Here is a 14,880-nt window from a genome sequence, read left to right on the forward strand (position 1 = left end):
TGATTCAGACTTTGTATGTTTAAAATATGTATCTTTCTTGAATTTTCAAATAGCTTTGTAGGGACCTTCAAGGGTTTATATTCTAATACTGTTGATCAACTGGGCATGGTGGTGCCTGCCTTTAATCCCAGCACTTTGAGAAGCTGAGGCAGGAGGACGGTTTGAGCCCAAGAGTTGAAGACCAGCCTGAGAAACATAGTGAGATCTTGTTTCTACAAAAAATTAAACAATTAGCTGGGCATAGCGGCATGGGCCTATAGTCCTAGCCACTCAAGAAAATGAGGCAGGAGAATGGCATGGGTCCCCAGGAGTTCGAGACTACAGTGAGTGATGATTGTACAACTGCACTGCAGCCTGCGTAACAGAGCAAGACTCTGTTTCTACAAAATGAAAAACAAAATATGTCGATCCCTATCATTTTTTCTGTTTTCTTATTTTTCTCTTACTTTTTAAATTTAATTTTTTTTTTCGCCCAGGCTGGAGTGCAATGGCACAATCTCAGCTCATTGCAACGTCTGCCTCCTGAGTTCAAATGATTCTTGTGCCTTAGCTTCCCAAGTAGCTGGGATTACAGGCATGCTACCACACCTGGCTAATTTTTTCTATTTTTAGTAGAGACAGGGTTTCACCATGTTGGCCAGGCTGGTCTTGAACTCCTGGCCTCAAGTGATCTGCCCAATTCGGCCTCCCAAAGTGCTGGAATTACAGGCATGAGCCACCATGCCTGGCTTCTCTTACTTTTATAAAATATTTATGTATAGCTGAATAATGAAAAACACATCAAGGAATAGCTAAGATGAGCCTCACCCTCCTGAAGATGCGATCATGCCTTGAAAGGAGCCACTTGACACGTGACAGTGCCTGTGTCTTCAAGCTGCTGATGTGGAATATTATCAGTCTTTGTAATCTTTGCTAATTTGATGGGTACAACTTACATCTATTTTGTTTTGTATTTTTTCTTAATAATGAAGTTAGGGACTTTTTGTTTTGGTTTGTTTATTGATCATTGTCTGTCTTTATAACCTGACCACTCCTGACTTTTGTCCAATTTTCTTTTTAAAAATCATTTTTGGAGTTCTTTATATTAAGTTTTTAAAGCTTTGTGTTTATGGTTGAAACTTCTTTGCTGATTATTATTTGCCTTTAACTTTGTGGTATCTTTTATTGTACAGAGGTTTATAATTTATTTTAGACAAATTTGTCAATTTTTTCTTTTATAGCTATTGTATTTCATGTACTGACAAAGGTGATTATAGACACTGAGAGACAAATACATTATATTATCTAGAATATTTTATATTTTATTTTTAATATTAAAATTTGTAATCAACCTGGAATATTTTCATACATTGTATGTGGCAGAAATCTATTTTATTAACTTTTCAAAAAATCCAACTGATTATTACATCATTTATTGGACAATACATTCTTTCTCTATTAATTTGAAATATTACCTGCATTTTATTTTTAAATTTTGATGCATAGATGATTTTATTATACTGATCTAATTTTGTATCAAAACCACACTTTATTGTTTTATAGTTCATTGTAATATCTGGTAGAGTAAATTTTCACATTTCAAAAAGGTAAAATCATAATTACATTAACTTCATAAATTTGACATCTTTACAGCATTGGGTTTTCTCATCCAGAAATGTGTCTCTTCATTTATCACAATTTTCTTTTATATTCAATAGTACATTTAGGATTTGCACATTTCTTGTTAATTCTATATTTAGATATTCAGTAATTTTCTTTGCAATTATAAATGTGATCTTGCCATTAACTGTATCTTCAATGGATACAGTATCTCTTTCTTATCTTCTTCTACTCTTAGCTTTTCATATTCTATGTATCTTTTGTAAGCACCTTAAATCTTTTTTATAACATGTGTCATACAGTTAGGTTTAAAAATATTTTAACAATGCTGTATGTAATGTCCATATTTTGCTGAAAAGTTTAATGTGACACGAACAGTCTTTTTTGTTTGTTTGTTTGTTTTTTACCCTGCGGAAATAAGTACTGGTTGGCTCTCCACAGAATCTTTCTTTTTTTCTTTTTAAGTTTGCTTTTGATACTAGAGTTTGATTTCAGGTCTTTAGTACAAAAGAACTACTTCTTGGGGGGAAAAAAACAAAACAAAATTATGCCAAACTATCCTCTAACTAGCATTTGCTTGCTGTGTTGTAGCGTTCTGGGCAGTTTCTTGAGTCACTAAAAGCATTTTTAATTACTTTTCTGTTCTAAAATCTTGCAGTTCATTACGCAACAGCTGCTTGGATTACCTGTTTAGGTTTCAGCACATCTGTGCAGCGAGACAGGGTTGAGAAAAATTCCTTCTGGGAGATCATAGCTGTGCAGCTGAGTAGGTAGTGGTGTCCGACACTGAGGAGGAAACTCCAGAGGAGAAGCAGTGTTGAAGGAGAAGATCCTGAACTCTTTGAGGTGATAGGGAGACATCTATGTATCTGGAACTCAGAGGAGATATAGACTGGAGATTTGCAATTAATAGTTAGCATGTTGATGGTAATTAAAGTCATGATACTGATGAATTTAATGTAAGGTGAGAAGAGAAGAATCTGTAGACCCGAAGTTTAAAGATGCTTAGTGTTTAAAGGTCAGGCAAAAGAGGACAAAGGAGAACAAAAAATAACAAAGTGATTGGAAAAAAGAGAAAGAAGAGATTTTATAAAAAGCCTAAAGAGGGTATATTTGAGGAAGAAGGACATATTGTTTATAGTGTTGATTATTTCTGAAAGGCCACATGCTGTAAGGACAGAGAATGTCCAATGCATTAAGCAATTTGAGGACAGTCTTCCCATCATCTACCAGTTAGTTCATGTATTCAACAAGCACTGCTAGAGCATTTTGAAAGATCATGAAGACACTAGATAAGGGCAGGCACTGTTGATAGAGAAATGGAATCCAGAGAGGGATCTGAATGTGTTGCTCGTACTTGAACCTGAACACAAATCACAGGCCTGCTGTGCTTAAATCATGACTTGCCCTGAGAAGGGTCTTTTTGGGAATATAGGGAAGATATAACATGGATATGTTTCCTTCTTCAAAGATGTTACAATCTCACTGGAAAGAGAAGGCATAAATGCAATTTAAGTAATACAAGGTGACCATGTAGCATATGCCACAAGGTAGCATTTGATTAATAGCTAGAAAATAAGCACTGTTCATTGAGACTTTATGCCAGGTGTTTCATATACATCTTATTTAATCTCAACCAGCAAACTTATAGGTTCATAGATGAGAAAATTGACATTTGCTAGATCGTGACATAAGTAAGGAGTTGAGGATCTATCTGATGCCAAGTATACACTTTTCAACTCTGCCACATTCTTTTTTTTTTGAGATGGAGTTTCACTCTGTCGCCCAGGCTGGAGTGCAGTGGTGCAATCTTGTCTCACTGGAACCTCTGCCTTCTGGGTTCAAGCGATTCTCCTTCCTCAGCCTCCCAAGTAACTTGGATTACAGGTGCCTGCCATCATGCCAGCTAATTTCTGTATTTTCATTAGAGACGGTGTTTCAGCATGTTAGCCAGGCTGGTCTCAAACTCCTGACCTCAAGTGATCCACCTGCCTCGGCCTCCCAAAGTGGTGGGATTACAGGCGTGAGCCACTGCACTTGGCCTCTGCCACTTTCTTTCTCAATGGCTCAGTGCTTTTGAAAAGTAAATAGAGTGTTTTGGCAACATATCCTATTTTCCCTTGATCTGAAATACTATTAGAATTATATCTGTTATATCAAACTATGGTCTATAGCAGTGATTCTCAAACTGTAGAGGACTCCTGGGAATGCTTGAACACTTTCAGCAGGGTCTCAAGGTCAAACTTATTTTTCATAATAACAGTAAGATGCTACTTCCTTTTCTACACTGTGCTGACATTGTCACTAATGGTGCAGAAGCAATGGAAGGTGAAAGTGCTGGTGTCTTACTACAAATCAAGGCAGTGACGCCAAACTCTAATAGTGGTCACTGTATTTATTCTTCACTGACACACACTCACAATAGGAGAAAAACAAAAAAATCCCAACAGAACAACCTAGTTTTGCTTGAAGATTTCCTTGATGAAGCAGTAAAAATTATTAATGTAGCAAAATATTAACATAGGAGTGCATGTATTTTGAGTATTCCAGGTGAGGAAATAGGAAGTACTAAGCAAGCACTTCTGCTCTACAGTGAAGTCTGATAGTTGTTGATATGGTTAGGCTTTGTGTCCTCACCCAAATCTCATCTTGAATTGTAATTCCCATAATCCCCATAATCCCCACATGTCTAGGGAGAGACCAGGTGGAGGTAATTGAATCAGAAGGCGGTTCCCCCATGCTGTTCTCATGATAGTGAGTGAGTTCTCACGAGATCTGATGGTTTTATGATTGGTAGTTCCTCCTGCATTCATTCTCTTCCTGCCGCCTTGTGAAGAAGGTGCCTTGCTTCCTCTTTTCCTTCCACCATGATTGTAAGTTTCCTGAGGCCTCCCAAGCCATGAGGAACTGTGAGTCAATTAAACCTCTTTCTTTTATAAATTACCCAGTCTTGGGCAGTTCTTTATAGCAATATAAAAACAAACTAATACAGTTGTCTTAAGGAAAATATAGGTGGTTGCTTGAATTATGAGATGAGCCAACTTTTTTTTCATGGAAAAGCATTTTTACTTGAAAGGGTGACTGAGAAACAACATGGTTTTCAGACTCAGACATTTTGGCAGACATTTTCTTGAAAATGAAGAATGTGAGCCCACAACTTTCAAGCAAAAATGTCAGCATTCCTTGCTAGTGATATATTTTAACTTTCAAGCAAAAAGTATAAGTTCAGAAAACTTTTGTTTACCATCATAATCTTGACAGCTTACCAACAGTAAGAGTTTTCTTATGATAAAAATTGGTAGTGAAATTGGTAAATGTTACTTTCTGATATTGTGTGATGAAATACGTCAACAGTTACAAGATATGCATAACTTAGTAGATCAGTATTTTTCAAATGTCCAGTGCATGATTATGCATGGATCGTGCATGAATAAAAGATCCATCGAAAGTATGAAATAGACCAATGAGGTTTAATGCAAGTATATGGAAAAGTTACTAATATGGTTTCAGATTCTATATTGCAACTAATTTTAAGAAGTTACCATTTGTTGAATTTTAATATAATATCAAAATTTGTTGAATTTTAATTTGTTGAATTTAAATATAATATCAAAAAATGATATAAACAATAATATAAACAATGATACAAACAATGATATAAAAAGGCAATTATAATACTCCTTCATTTTTCAACTACATATCAGTGTCTGACTACATTCTTTTCTTATACTTTGTCTAAAACATTTAGCAACAGCTTGAATGCAGAAGCAGAGATGAGAATCCAGTGTCTTAAGCCAGATATTAGAGATTTGTGAAAGTATGAAACAGTGCTACTCTTCTTACTCTTTTTAGGGGCATGAAAATATAGTTATTTTTACAAAAACTTTATAAAAATAACATGCTATGAATTATTGTTGTTTTAAAACAACTTAATAAATATTTTTAAAATTTCTCAATTTTAGTTTTTAATATGGAAAAAAACCAAAAACTCTTTGGTGTCCTCAATAATTTTTAAGTGTGTAAGGTGATCCTGAAGCCAAATTTTTGAGATGTACTAGTTTATATCGACAGACAGAGGCAGTAGAGTAAGGTGGTTAGGAGGCTCTGTCCAGGTTTTATTAGCCCTGGGCTGTTCGGATGGAATATATTCTATGGATCCATCTTCAAGTTCACAGATTCTATTCTCTGTCATCTCTACTTTTGAACTCACTTAGCAAGTTTTTTATTTTCATTATCATATTTTTCAGTTCTATAACCTCATTTGGTTTAATAAATATTTTCTGGGATTTTCCCTTTTTTCGTTTGTTTCAAGTGAAATTGTAAATGATTACTGAAGGATTTTTATAATATCTTCTTTAAAGTCTTTGTCAGATGATTCCAACCTCTGATTCATCTTGGTATTGGTGTTTGTTGATTGTCCTTGGTATAATAGGCGATTTTTAAAAAATTGTATCCTAGACATTTTGATTATTACGGGGATCCTTGATCCTATCTAAACCTTCTAATTTGGCGAAATCTGCTTAGATTTGGCATATGCGCTCTTGGGCTACTTTTGCGGGCGTTAGTTCCAACGGTGTCAGTGTAGTTTCCTAGGCCCTTGCAATGTTACTGTCCTTTGTTTTTTAGGGTACTGCTAAGGCTCCTGCTCAGTCACTGCTGGCGCCACCTGCAGGGGGCAGAAGGTGCTTCCCTAGTGGGCCTGCTGTCACTGAGTGACCTTCCTGGTCACTTCCCGGCCTGATTATGCTGCTGGCTGGAAGGCAGGGAGACGCAGGACTTTGCTGAGGCTGCCTCAGCGCCTGGTTGTGGAGTGAGGTCTGAGACATCCCTGGATGTCACCGTTGCCCCTTTTGCAAGTGGATAGGACCATCCACCAATGGCCTGGCTGTGGAGTGGGGTCTGGGAGGTCCTAGGACTTTGTTGATGGGGCTGCAGCCAGATCCAACTGCCTGCTGGGGCCCAGCATGTGCAGTGGGAACTAGAACAGCCCCAAGCTTCCACTGGGGGATCAAACTGCTTGCAAGGGCCCCATTTGTGGGGCAGGGATTAGGGCCCTCTTGTCCTAGTTTTGGGGTGTGGGGTGCGGGGATAAAAAGAAAATCCAGGAATCTCACCATGTAGTCGTTCCTCAAGCCCTGAAACCTATAGCCAGTCTACCTTCTTCCATCCAACTTTCTATTATTTTACCATTGTCTGTTGGACAATTTCAAGGGTATTTAGTTATATTTAGAGGGAAGGACCAGGGAAAAGTGTGGCTACATGATCTTGTTTTGGAACTAGATATCACTGCTTATTTTTTGTTAAAAAATTAAAAATTTTAAAAATAAAAATGGAAAAAACTGTGGCAAGGTAGGTTAACTTTTGACATAGGTGGTCATCATGTTTTATAACATGTTTGTTTATTTCTATAGGAATTATGTTGGAATATGAAAAACGTGGAGAATTAAAGACTAAGTCCATAGATTTGCTTGATCTTGGTCCCAGGTAAGTAAGCTGTAGGCTTCAACAAGTAAATGTTCACTGGGCAGCCTTGACACACAGTGATGTGTGGATGAGCTGCGTAAACTGCAGATAATACATTATTTAAAAAAAATTGTTCTTCTGTGGTGTGTTAGTTTCTGTTTGTTTCAGGGAGTTGTATCTGAGGCTCTTGCTGAATGAAGAAGTGGGAAAAGGGTCATCGCTCTTTTCTTTTTTTCTAAGGTCTTAAAAAAATTAAACCTTTTAGTTTATAATCCGGGCGCGGTGGCTCACGCTTGTAATCCCAGCACTTTGGGAGGCCGAGGCGGGCGGATCACGAGGTCAGGAGATCGAGACCATGGTGAAACCCCGTCTCTACTAAAAATACAAAAAATTAGCCGGGCATGGTGGCGGGCGCCTGTAGTCCCAGCTACTCGGAGAGGCTGAGGCAGGAGAATGGCGTGAACCCGGGAGGCAGAGCTTGCAGTGAGCCGAGATCGCGCCACTGCACTCCAGCCTGGGAGACAGAGCGAGACTCCGTCTCAAAAAGAAGAAAGGCTGTGAAGGTAGAGTTTCCACACCAGATTCCCCTCATGTTAATATCTCAGATTAGTGAGGTACATTTATTAGGATTGATGAACCAGTATGATACATAATTATTAGCTAAGGCCCACTTTATTCAGGTTTCCTTAGTTTTTCCCTAATTCCTTTCTTCTGTTCCAGGATTCCATCCAGAATCCCACATGACATTTAGCCATCATGTGTCCTTAAGCTTCCCTAAGCTGCGACCGTTTCTCAGACCTCCCTTATTTTTGCTGACCTTTCTTTCTTTCTTTTTTTTCCCTTTTTTTTTTTTTTTGAGACAGAGTTTTGCTCTTGTTGCCCAGTCTGGAGTGCAGTGGCCTGATCTCGGCTCACTGCATCCTCCGCCTTCTGAGTTCAAGCGATTCTCTGTGCCCAGCCAGTGACCTTTACATTTTTGAGAAGTACTTGTTACTGAGTTTTAAGAATATTACTGAGCCTGTTATTTTCTTATTAAATACTTCATAGGGCTGACTGCATATGTTCCTCTTCATTAATTGTCATGGGGCAGAAGAGGGAGACCTAATCTCTATTACTGAAGCTTGGTATGAGCCCAGAGGAAACCCCTTGTGATGTAATAATGCCCAGAGTTCATTCTCTTTAGGAAATCTAATGCAAATAGCTGGGCGCGGTTGCTCACACTTGTAATTTCAGCACTTTAGGAGGCTGAGGCAGCAGGGTCACTTAAGGTCAGGAGTTCGAGACCAGCCTGGCCAACATGAGGAAACCCCATCTCTACTAAAAATACAAAAATTAGCCAGGCATGGTGGTGCATGCCTGTAGTCCCAGCTATTCAGGAGGCTAAGGGAGGAGAATCGTTTGAACCCCAGAGGCAGAGGTTGCAGTGAGCTGAGACCGCGGCGCTGTACTCCAACCTGGGCAACAAAGTGAGACTCTGTCTTCAAAAAAAAAGAAAAGAAATCTCATACAAAACTCCACTTCAAGGCCAAGGCCAAGTGTGGTGGCTCACACCTGTAATCCCAGCATCTTGGGAGACCAAAGCAGGAGGATCACTTCAGGCTGGGAGTTTGAGACCAGCCCGGGCAACACAAAATAGCAAGGCCCTGTCTTTGTAAACAAACAAACAAACACAAATCCTACTTCAAGAGAGAGTCAGGTTAGTGATTATCCTGTGAGTGCCTAAGTTCAGATAAGGTGAAAATAATGTCAGTGGGTGAAAAATCACGAAAGAAACAAAACAAAAATGTTGTGTTTTAGGTTCGTGGCCCGAGACTGTAAGCAAAGGAGCTTTCTTATATGGGCTGCTCTCTAGTTTTATAATGAGTCCACTTGACATCATAGCTGATGAGAGAGGGGCTCTCTTCTTCCTGGAGTTGCCGCCACTTGCGAGGTTTGATGTTTCTGGGAGCACCTGCCTAGGGTGGGGATGGGGAATGGCTCAGAGGCTGATGGTCTACGGAGGGTCCAAGTCTTACTTCAGGTGCTTGGCACAAAGAAGGTAGTCAATACATATATTTTTTTAATTTTTAATTTTTTTTTATTATTATACTTTAGGTTTTAGGGTACATGTGCACAATGTGCAGGTTTGTTACATATGTATCCATGTGCCATGTTGATTTCCTGCACCCATTAACTCGTCATTTAGCATTAGGTATATCTCCTAATGCTGTCCCTCCCCCCTCCCCCCACCCCACAACAGTCCCCGGAGTGTGATGTTCCCCTTCCTGTGTCCATGAGTTCTCATTGTTCAATTCCCACCTATGAGTGAGAACATGCAGTGTTTGGTTTTTTGTCCTTGCGATAGTTTACTGAGAATGATGTTTTCCAGTTTCATCCATGTCCCTACAAAGGACATGAACTCATCCTTTTTTATGGCTGCATAGTATTCCATGGTGTATATGTGCCACATTTTCTTCATCCAGTCTATCGTTGTTGGACATTTGGGTTGGTTCCAACTCTTTGCTATTGTGAATAGTGCCGCAATAAACATACGTGTGCATGTGTCTTTATAGCAGCATGATTTATAGTCCTTTGGGTATATACCCAGTAATGGGATGGCTGGGTCAAATGGTATTTCTAGTTCTAGATCCCTGAGGAATCGCCACACTGACTTCCACAATGGTTGAACTAGTTTACAGTCCCACCAACAGTGTAAAAGTGTTCCTATTTGTCCACATCCTCTCCAGCACCTGTTGTTTCCTGACTTTTTAATGATGGCCATTCTAATTGGTGTGAGATGGTATCTCATGGTGGTTTTGATTTGCATTTCTCTGATGGCCAGTGATGATGAGCATTTTCGCATGTGTTTTTTGGCTGCATAAATGTCTTCTTTTGAGAAGTGTCTGTTCATGTCCTTTGCCCACTTTTTGATGGGATTGTTTGTTTTTTTCTTGTAAATTTGTTTGAGTTCATTGTAGAGTCTGGATATTAGCCCTTTGTCAGATATTTTTTTAAAATCAAAGAATAAACAGTGGCACAGATAGTGTCATTGAATACAACAATCTTTGTTATTTTCAGGAAAGTTGAGGCCAAATATCAAACCCAACCTGTAATTTTTGCAAATGGAACATGTTATTGATTTGTGTGATTATGCTAGCATGCAGGAAGTTTCTTGGTGAGACATTCGTTTATTTAGTCAGCAATTATGTATATGTACCTTCAACACATACGTAAGAATCTAATCTGGGTTAGATTCTATAAGAGGCTATAAAGATATTAATCATAATCCCTACACTTGATAGGCTTTTTGTCTAGTTTGAGAAACAACTTGTACAACATAGAACATCACACAAGTGGTACAGATAAGCTTCTATATGAGAGAATAACCTCTAGCTAGACATTCTGCAAAACCGCAGATTTTTATATCTAAACAGTATGAATTACTAGGTGATTTCAAAAAGGACTTGCGGGCTGTGAATCCATGCACTCAGCACTTTGAAGGTCTTCATATTAACTATAGTCACTCAATCGTGCTGTGCTTTCCTGAGGAGATATAAGGTGTAGCCACTCATAAACATGACCTTTTGGTGATATGAGAAAGTAAATAAATGTCTCAAAAAAGTGTGAATTTTATTTCTAGTTTTGTGCAAGAATCTGGAAGTATTGTGCCTGTAAAAACACTGGCACCATAGATGACATGCTGGAATTATTGCATGAAAATCCTGCAGGGTTGGAGCGTTTAGATTATCTGGTCAATTTGGATCTGGCGAGGAAATCTATTTTTATACAAGTTGTTGAAAACTTTTCAAAGGGGCATTTTTACCCTTTTAATTGTTATGAAATTAATTATCTTTTTGACAATGGAATATCTCAGTGTTTATCCAAGTCATCATTACGGACGGTCCCTGGTTCATTTTTGTTCAAAATATTCACTCCTACTCTAATAGATTATGTTTCTTGAGAGCTGGGGCCATATCTTTCACACGCCCAGTGCTAAAGCAATAGTACCAACTCAATAAATGTCAATTGAATGAGCAGGTTCCTAGCTCGGTGCCTTGCAGAAAACTGGAGCTTAACGTTTGTTGATGAGGTGAAGAGGGGGATACTTATCAGCGGCCACTTTCATGGGAAATGGATACTGAGACAGAGGTGGGTGAGTCAAAGGTTTATTGGGCAGTGACACTTGTGACAGTCCAGGACATGAAGCAGAAGCAAGATCAGAAGGAGGTGGGACAACAGAATCTCTGCCAATCTGGAGGATCTCAGGAGCAAAACTTGCCAGCTAGAGGAGTGCCTCACAGGGAGAAACGGCCAGGCTCTTGCTCTGGCCCTGCTCAGCTGTGGACGGAGAGCCAGCAGAGAAGAGGCAGCCTTGGCCTGGAATGCCAAGGTACAGCCTGAAAGAGCTGCAGCTAGAAGCTGTCAGGCAACAAAGCTCCAACCCTGACTCTGGGCCTGAGTTCTTTCTTAAAGGTGGGGGAACCTGCATAGTGCATCTTCTAGACACGTGTGTGACATGATTTGTAAAATGGCTCTTTTTTTGGATGCTTCTTGGTGTATATACATTGATACCTTTTTTTGAACAAATATTATTCTGTATCAGCAACATTTTTCAGAATTTCTATGAATTATTTGAATGCTAGAGAAAATTTGAATCTATCTGTATACTTTTCAGACCAGTTATCTTTCAGGGAAACAATATTTTAGTCTATAATAAATATTAATATTAGTCTTATGATGCTTTAAATTTATGGTTAGGCATTTTTCTCTTTTCCTAAAATACTTTAAATCTAATCTTTCTGAACCTCAGTTTCTTCATCTCTAAAATAATTATGATAAAAGCATTACATTAGCAGATTGTTACAGGATTAAAAAAGAGAACATATGTAAAGTGAAAAGTATGATGCTGGGAACATTCAATACATGTTCATTCAAAAGCAACAGGAAAGAAAGTAAAAGAGTTCATGTTCAGAACTAGTATGGACTAGGCCTTCCTAGGTGTCTTCAGTCGTTTTGTGCTGCTGTAACAAAAAAGACCTGAGACAGGGTTATTTATTTCTCATAGTTCTGACTGAGAAATCCAAGATCAAGGCCCCCACAGGTTTGGTGTCTGATGAGGGTTGCACTCTGCTTCCAGGATGGCACCTTGATGCTGCGTCTTCACATGGCAGAGGGCAGAAGGGCAAAAGGGATGAACTCTCTTTGTCAAGCCTTGTTATCAGGGCTTCTAATCCCATTCAGAAGGGCTCCAACATTGTGACTTAATTACCTATTCATGCCGCACCTCTTAATGCTGTGACATTGGTGAACATGTTTCAATATGAATTTTAGAGTGGACGCAAACATTCAAACCACAACACTAGGTGAGAACATTAGACTCTTGGCACACCCTCCACGAAACAAGCCTCGGCTTTGGAAAAATGTGTTTTAGAAATTCCAAGCTTCTTGCTTTCCTGCCATCATCTATTTACTGATTTGTATGATCCTCCCCGCCCCACCCCCAGATATCTCTTGGGAAAGATAACGGTGTTTTTGACATTTTATAAATGTGCTTCATGAAGCAATACAATCAATTCTTCATGTAATAAAGGTATATGCAAATTTTGACATAAACGAAACTTTTTTTTGGGTGTATTTCAGTACTGATGTCAGTGCTTTAGTAGAAGAAATCCAGAAGGCAGAACCTCTACTCACAGCTTCACGAACAGAGCAAGTCAAACTTTTGATACAGAGGTTACAAGAGAAACTCGGCCAGCACAGCAATCACACATTCTATCTTTTTAAGGTAATGGATTTTTAAAAAATCAGATAGAAGAATTTCAGCGAAATGATTGATATTTTATTAATTTTTCTTTCCCTAAAAATATTTTTTCATGAAAAATGCATGTCAGTGATTGATTGTAATGCCTCACATATGTTTGCTAAGATTGTCCCAATAATTATTTGTTAAATGAATGAGTGAAATCCAAAGCACTTATTTCTTGAGAGGTTAAATAAAGATTTCAGCTCTTCATATAATGATAAATTTAAAGGGTTATTATTATTAATATAGTTTTAAGTTATGGAATAACTAAAGCTTTTTTCTAGTTAAAGTAACATTAAGAAGTTGTGTTTTATGACAAATCAACATTTCATATTTTCTGCTTTCATGTGAACTAAACCATATTTCAGTAAATTATTTATTTGTATGACATATAATTTTAATGTGATGTAAATATGCTTTTTAAATAGTTTTTTGATGATTAAATATAGCAAATATAGTCGTTTAGTACCTCAAGCAAAGCTTTTAATTTTCCTTTGTCATTATCTTAGAATTACTTCATATTACACTGCTTTTATCTTTTATGATTTAAATATAATTATGATAATAACATATAATTGTTAGTTATAGACTCACCTGATATAAAATACCCAGGCATTCGTTTCTGGAAGAGGATGTTATAGTCTTGTAACATTTCTTTGTCCAGTAGGTGGCACTGTTTAATCTCAAATATGAGCTGTATAACTAGCGTGTCTCAATTTATTCTCCAAAGGGAACATTTTTGATAGTGAAAGTAGATGCTATTAATAGTTACATTTTGGTAACAGACATAACTGGGACTGTCCCAGCCCAGCCAATCACTCTTAATAGATTGTCCAATTTATGTATATGCATGCATTCAATAAATATTCATTAAACATTCACTGTATGTTAGATGTAGAGATCGAAAGATAAAGAAGGCATATTCTGACACTAAAGGAGCTTCAGGACTCATAAAATCATAATACATTGTCAAATCTTTATTGAAACATATTTAGTGTATTGCCTATATACCCAGTTTATACATATATACAAAACCATATGCCATATGTAAAAGAAAATGTTACAAATTAGTGCTATCAATAAGATAGCACAGAGCACTATCTAAAGGTAAATCAGATATTGCCCATTTCTGATGTATAATTAAGACAAAATTGAATGTCTTCATTGGTTTGAAGTTATAACTAACAAATTTAATTTGGTTTGAGTCTAAAAAATGGTGTTTTCTTTCACTGAAGGTTCTCAAAGCACATATATTGCCACTGACTAATGTTGCAGTTAACAAATCGGGCTCATGGTAAGATTCTTTTTTTATGTCTAATTTTTAGCAATGAAACAAATTTCTGTGTTTATTTATCAAAGATTCCAGTTAGCTAAGTACATAATATATTCATTTTTCTGATTTCAGTACCCTCTTGGATACTGAGGAGAAATATAAGCCCTTTCTCCCACTCTTCTAATCTGAGTTTTCTGTCGTATTGTGCCGCAGTGAATGGGAGGCACATTGGGTTCTCAGCAAATGTAGCTGCTGAAGGACTCAACTCAGGAATGAGTCGGGCAGGGTGGCCTCGTGTCTAACTTGATTGGTTGTGATCAGTCTATTCAGAGCAGACATTCTCCATCTGGGTCAGTGATTTGGGGTATGGCGAACAGCAGCTTCAAGTCTGTTGAGAGCATGGCTGTGATCAGCTTGGGACCTGACGTGCTAGGTAGGAGAGATGAAGGAGAAGTCTCCTGTTGACCTACAGGCATAAAATAAACATAAAATAGACATAAAATAAGCAGTTTGCTAAGGGCTTCCATAATAAAGTAGCACAAACTGAGTGGCTTACACAACCAAAATGTATTGTGTCACAGTTGTGGAGGTTAGAGGTCAGATGTCAAGGTGTCATCAGGGTCAGTTCTTTCTGAGGCCGTGGGAAAGAAGCTGTTCCACAGCTCCTGTAGCTTCTGGTGGTTTGCTGGCAATCTTTGGTGTGGAGAAGCATCACCCTGAGCTCTGTCCTCATCTTCACATGGTTTTCCCTGTGCGTGTCTGT

General features: G+C 38.1%; 1 protein-coding gene across 1 annotated transcript in view; it reads left to right on the forward strand.

Moving 5' to 3' along the window:
- The window catches only part of DAW1 (dynein assembly factor with WD repeats 1), a 54,011-nt gene that overhangs the window by 7,307 nt on the left and 31,824 nt on the right, over positions 1–14,880 (forward strand). Inside the window, exons 2-4 of the mRNA XM_003274712.3 lie at positions 7,011–7,083; positions 12,682–12,826; positions 14,080–14,138. Of these exons, the coding sequence (XP_003274760.2) occupies positions 7,011–7,083; positions 12,682–12,826; positions 14,080–14,138 (277 nt within the window). The remainder of the gene's footprint in view (positions 1–7,010; positions 7,084–12,681; positions 12,827–14,079; positions 14,139–14,880) is intronic.

This window comes from Nomascus leucogenys, chromosome 22a, assembly GCF_006542625.1.
Source record: "Nomascus leucogenys isolate Asia chromosome 22a, Asia_NLE_v1, whole genome shotgun sequence".
Taxonomy (NCBI): domain Eukaryota; kingdom Metazoa; phylum Chordata; class Mammalia; order Primates; family Hylobatidae; genus Nomascus; species Nomascus leucogenys.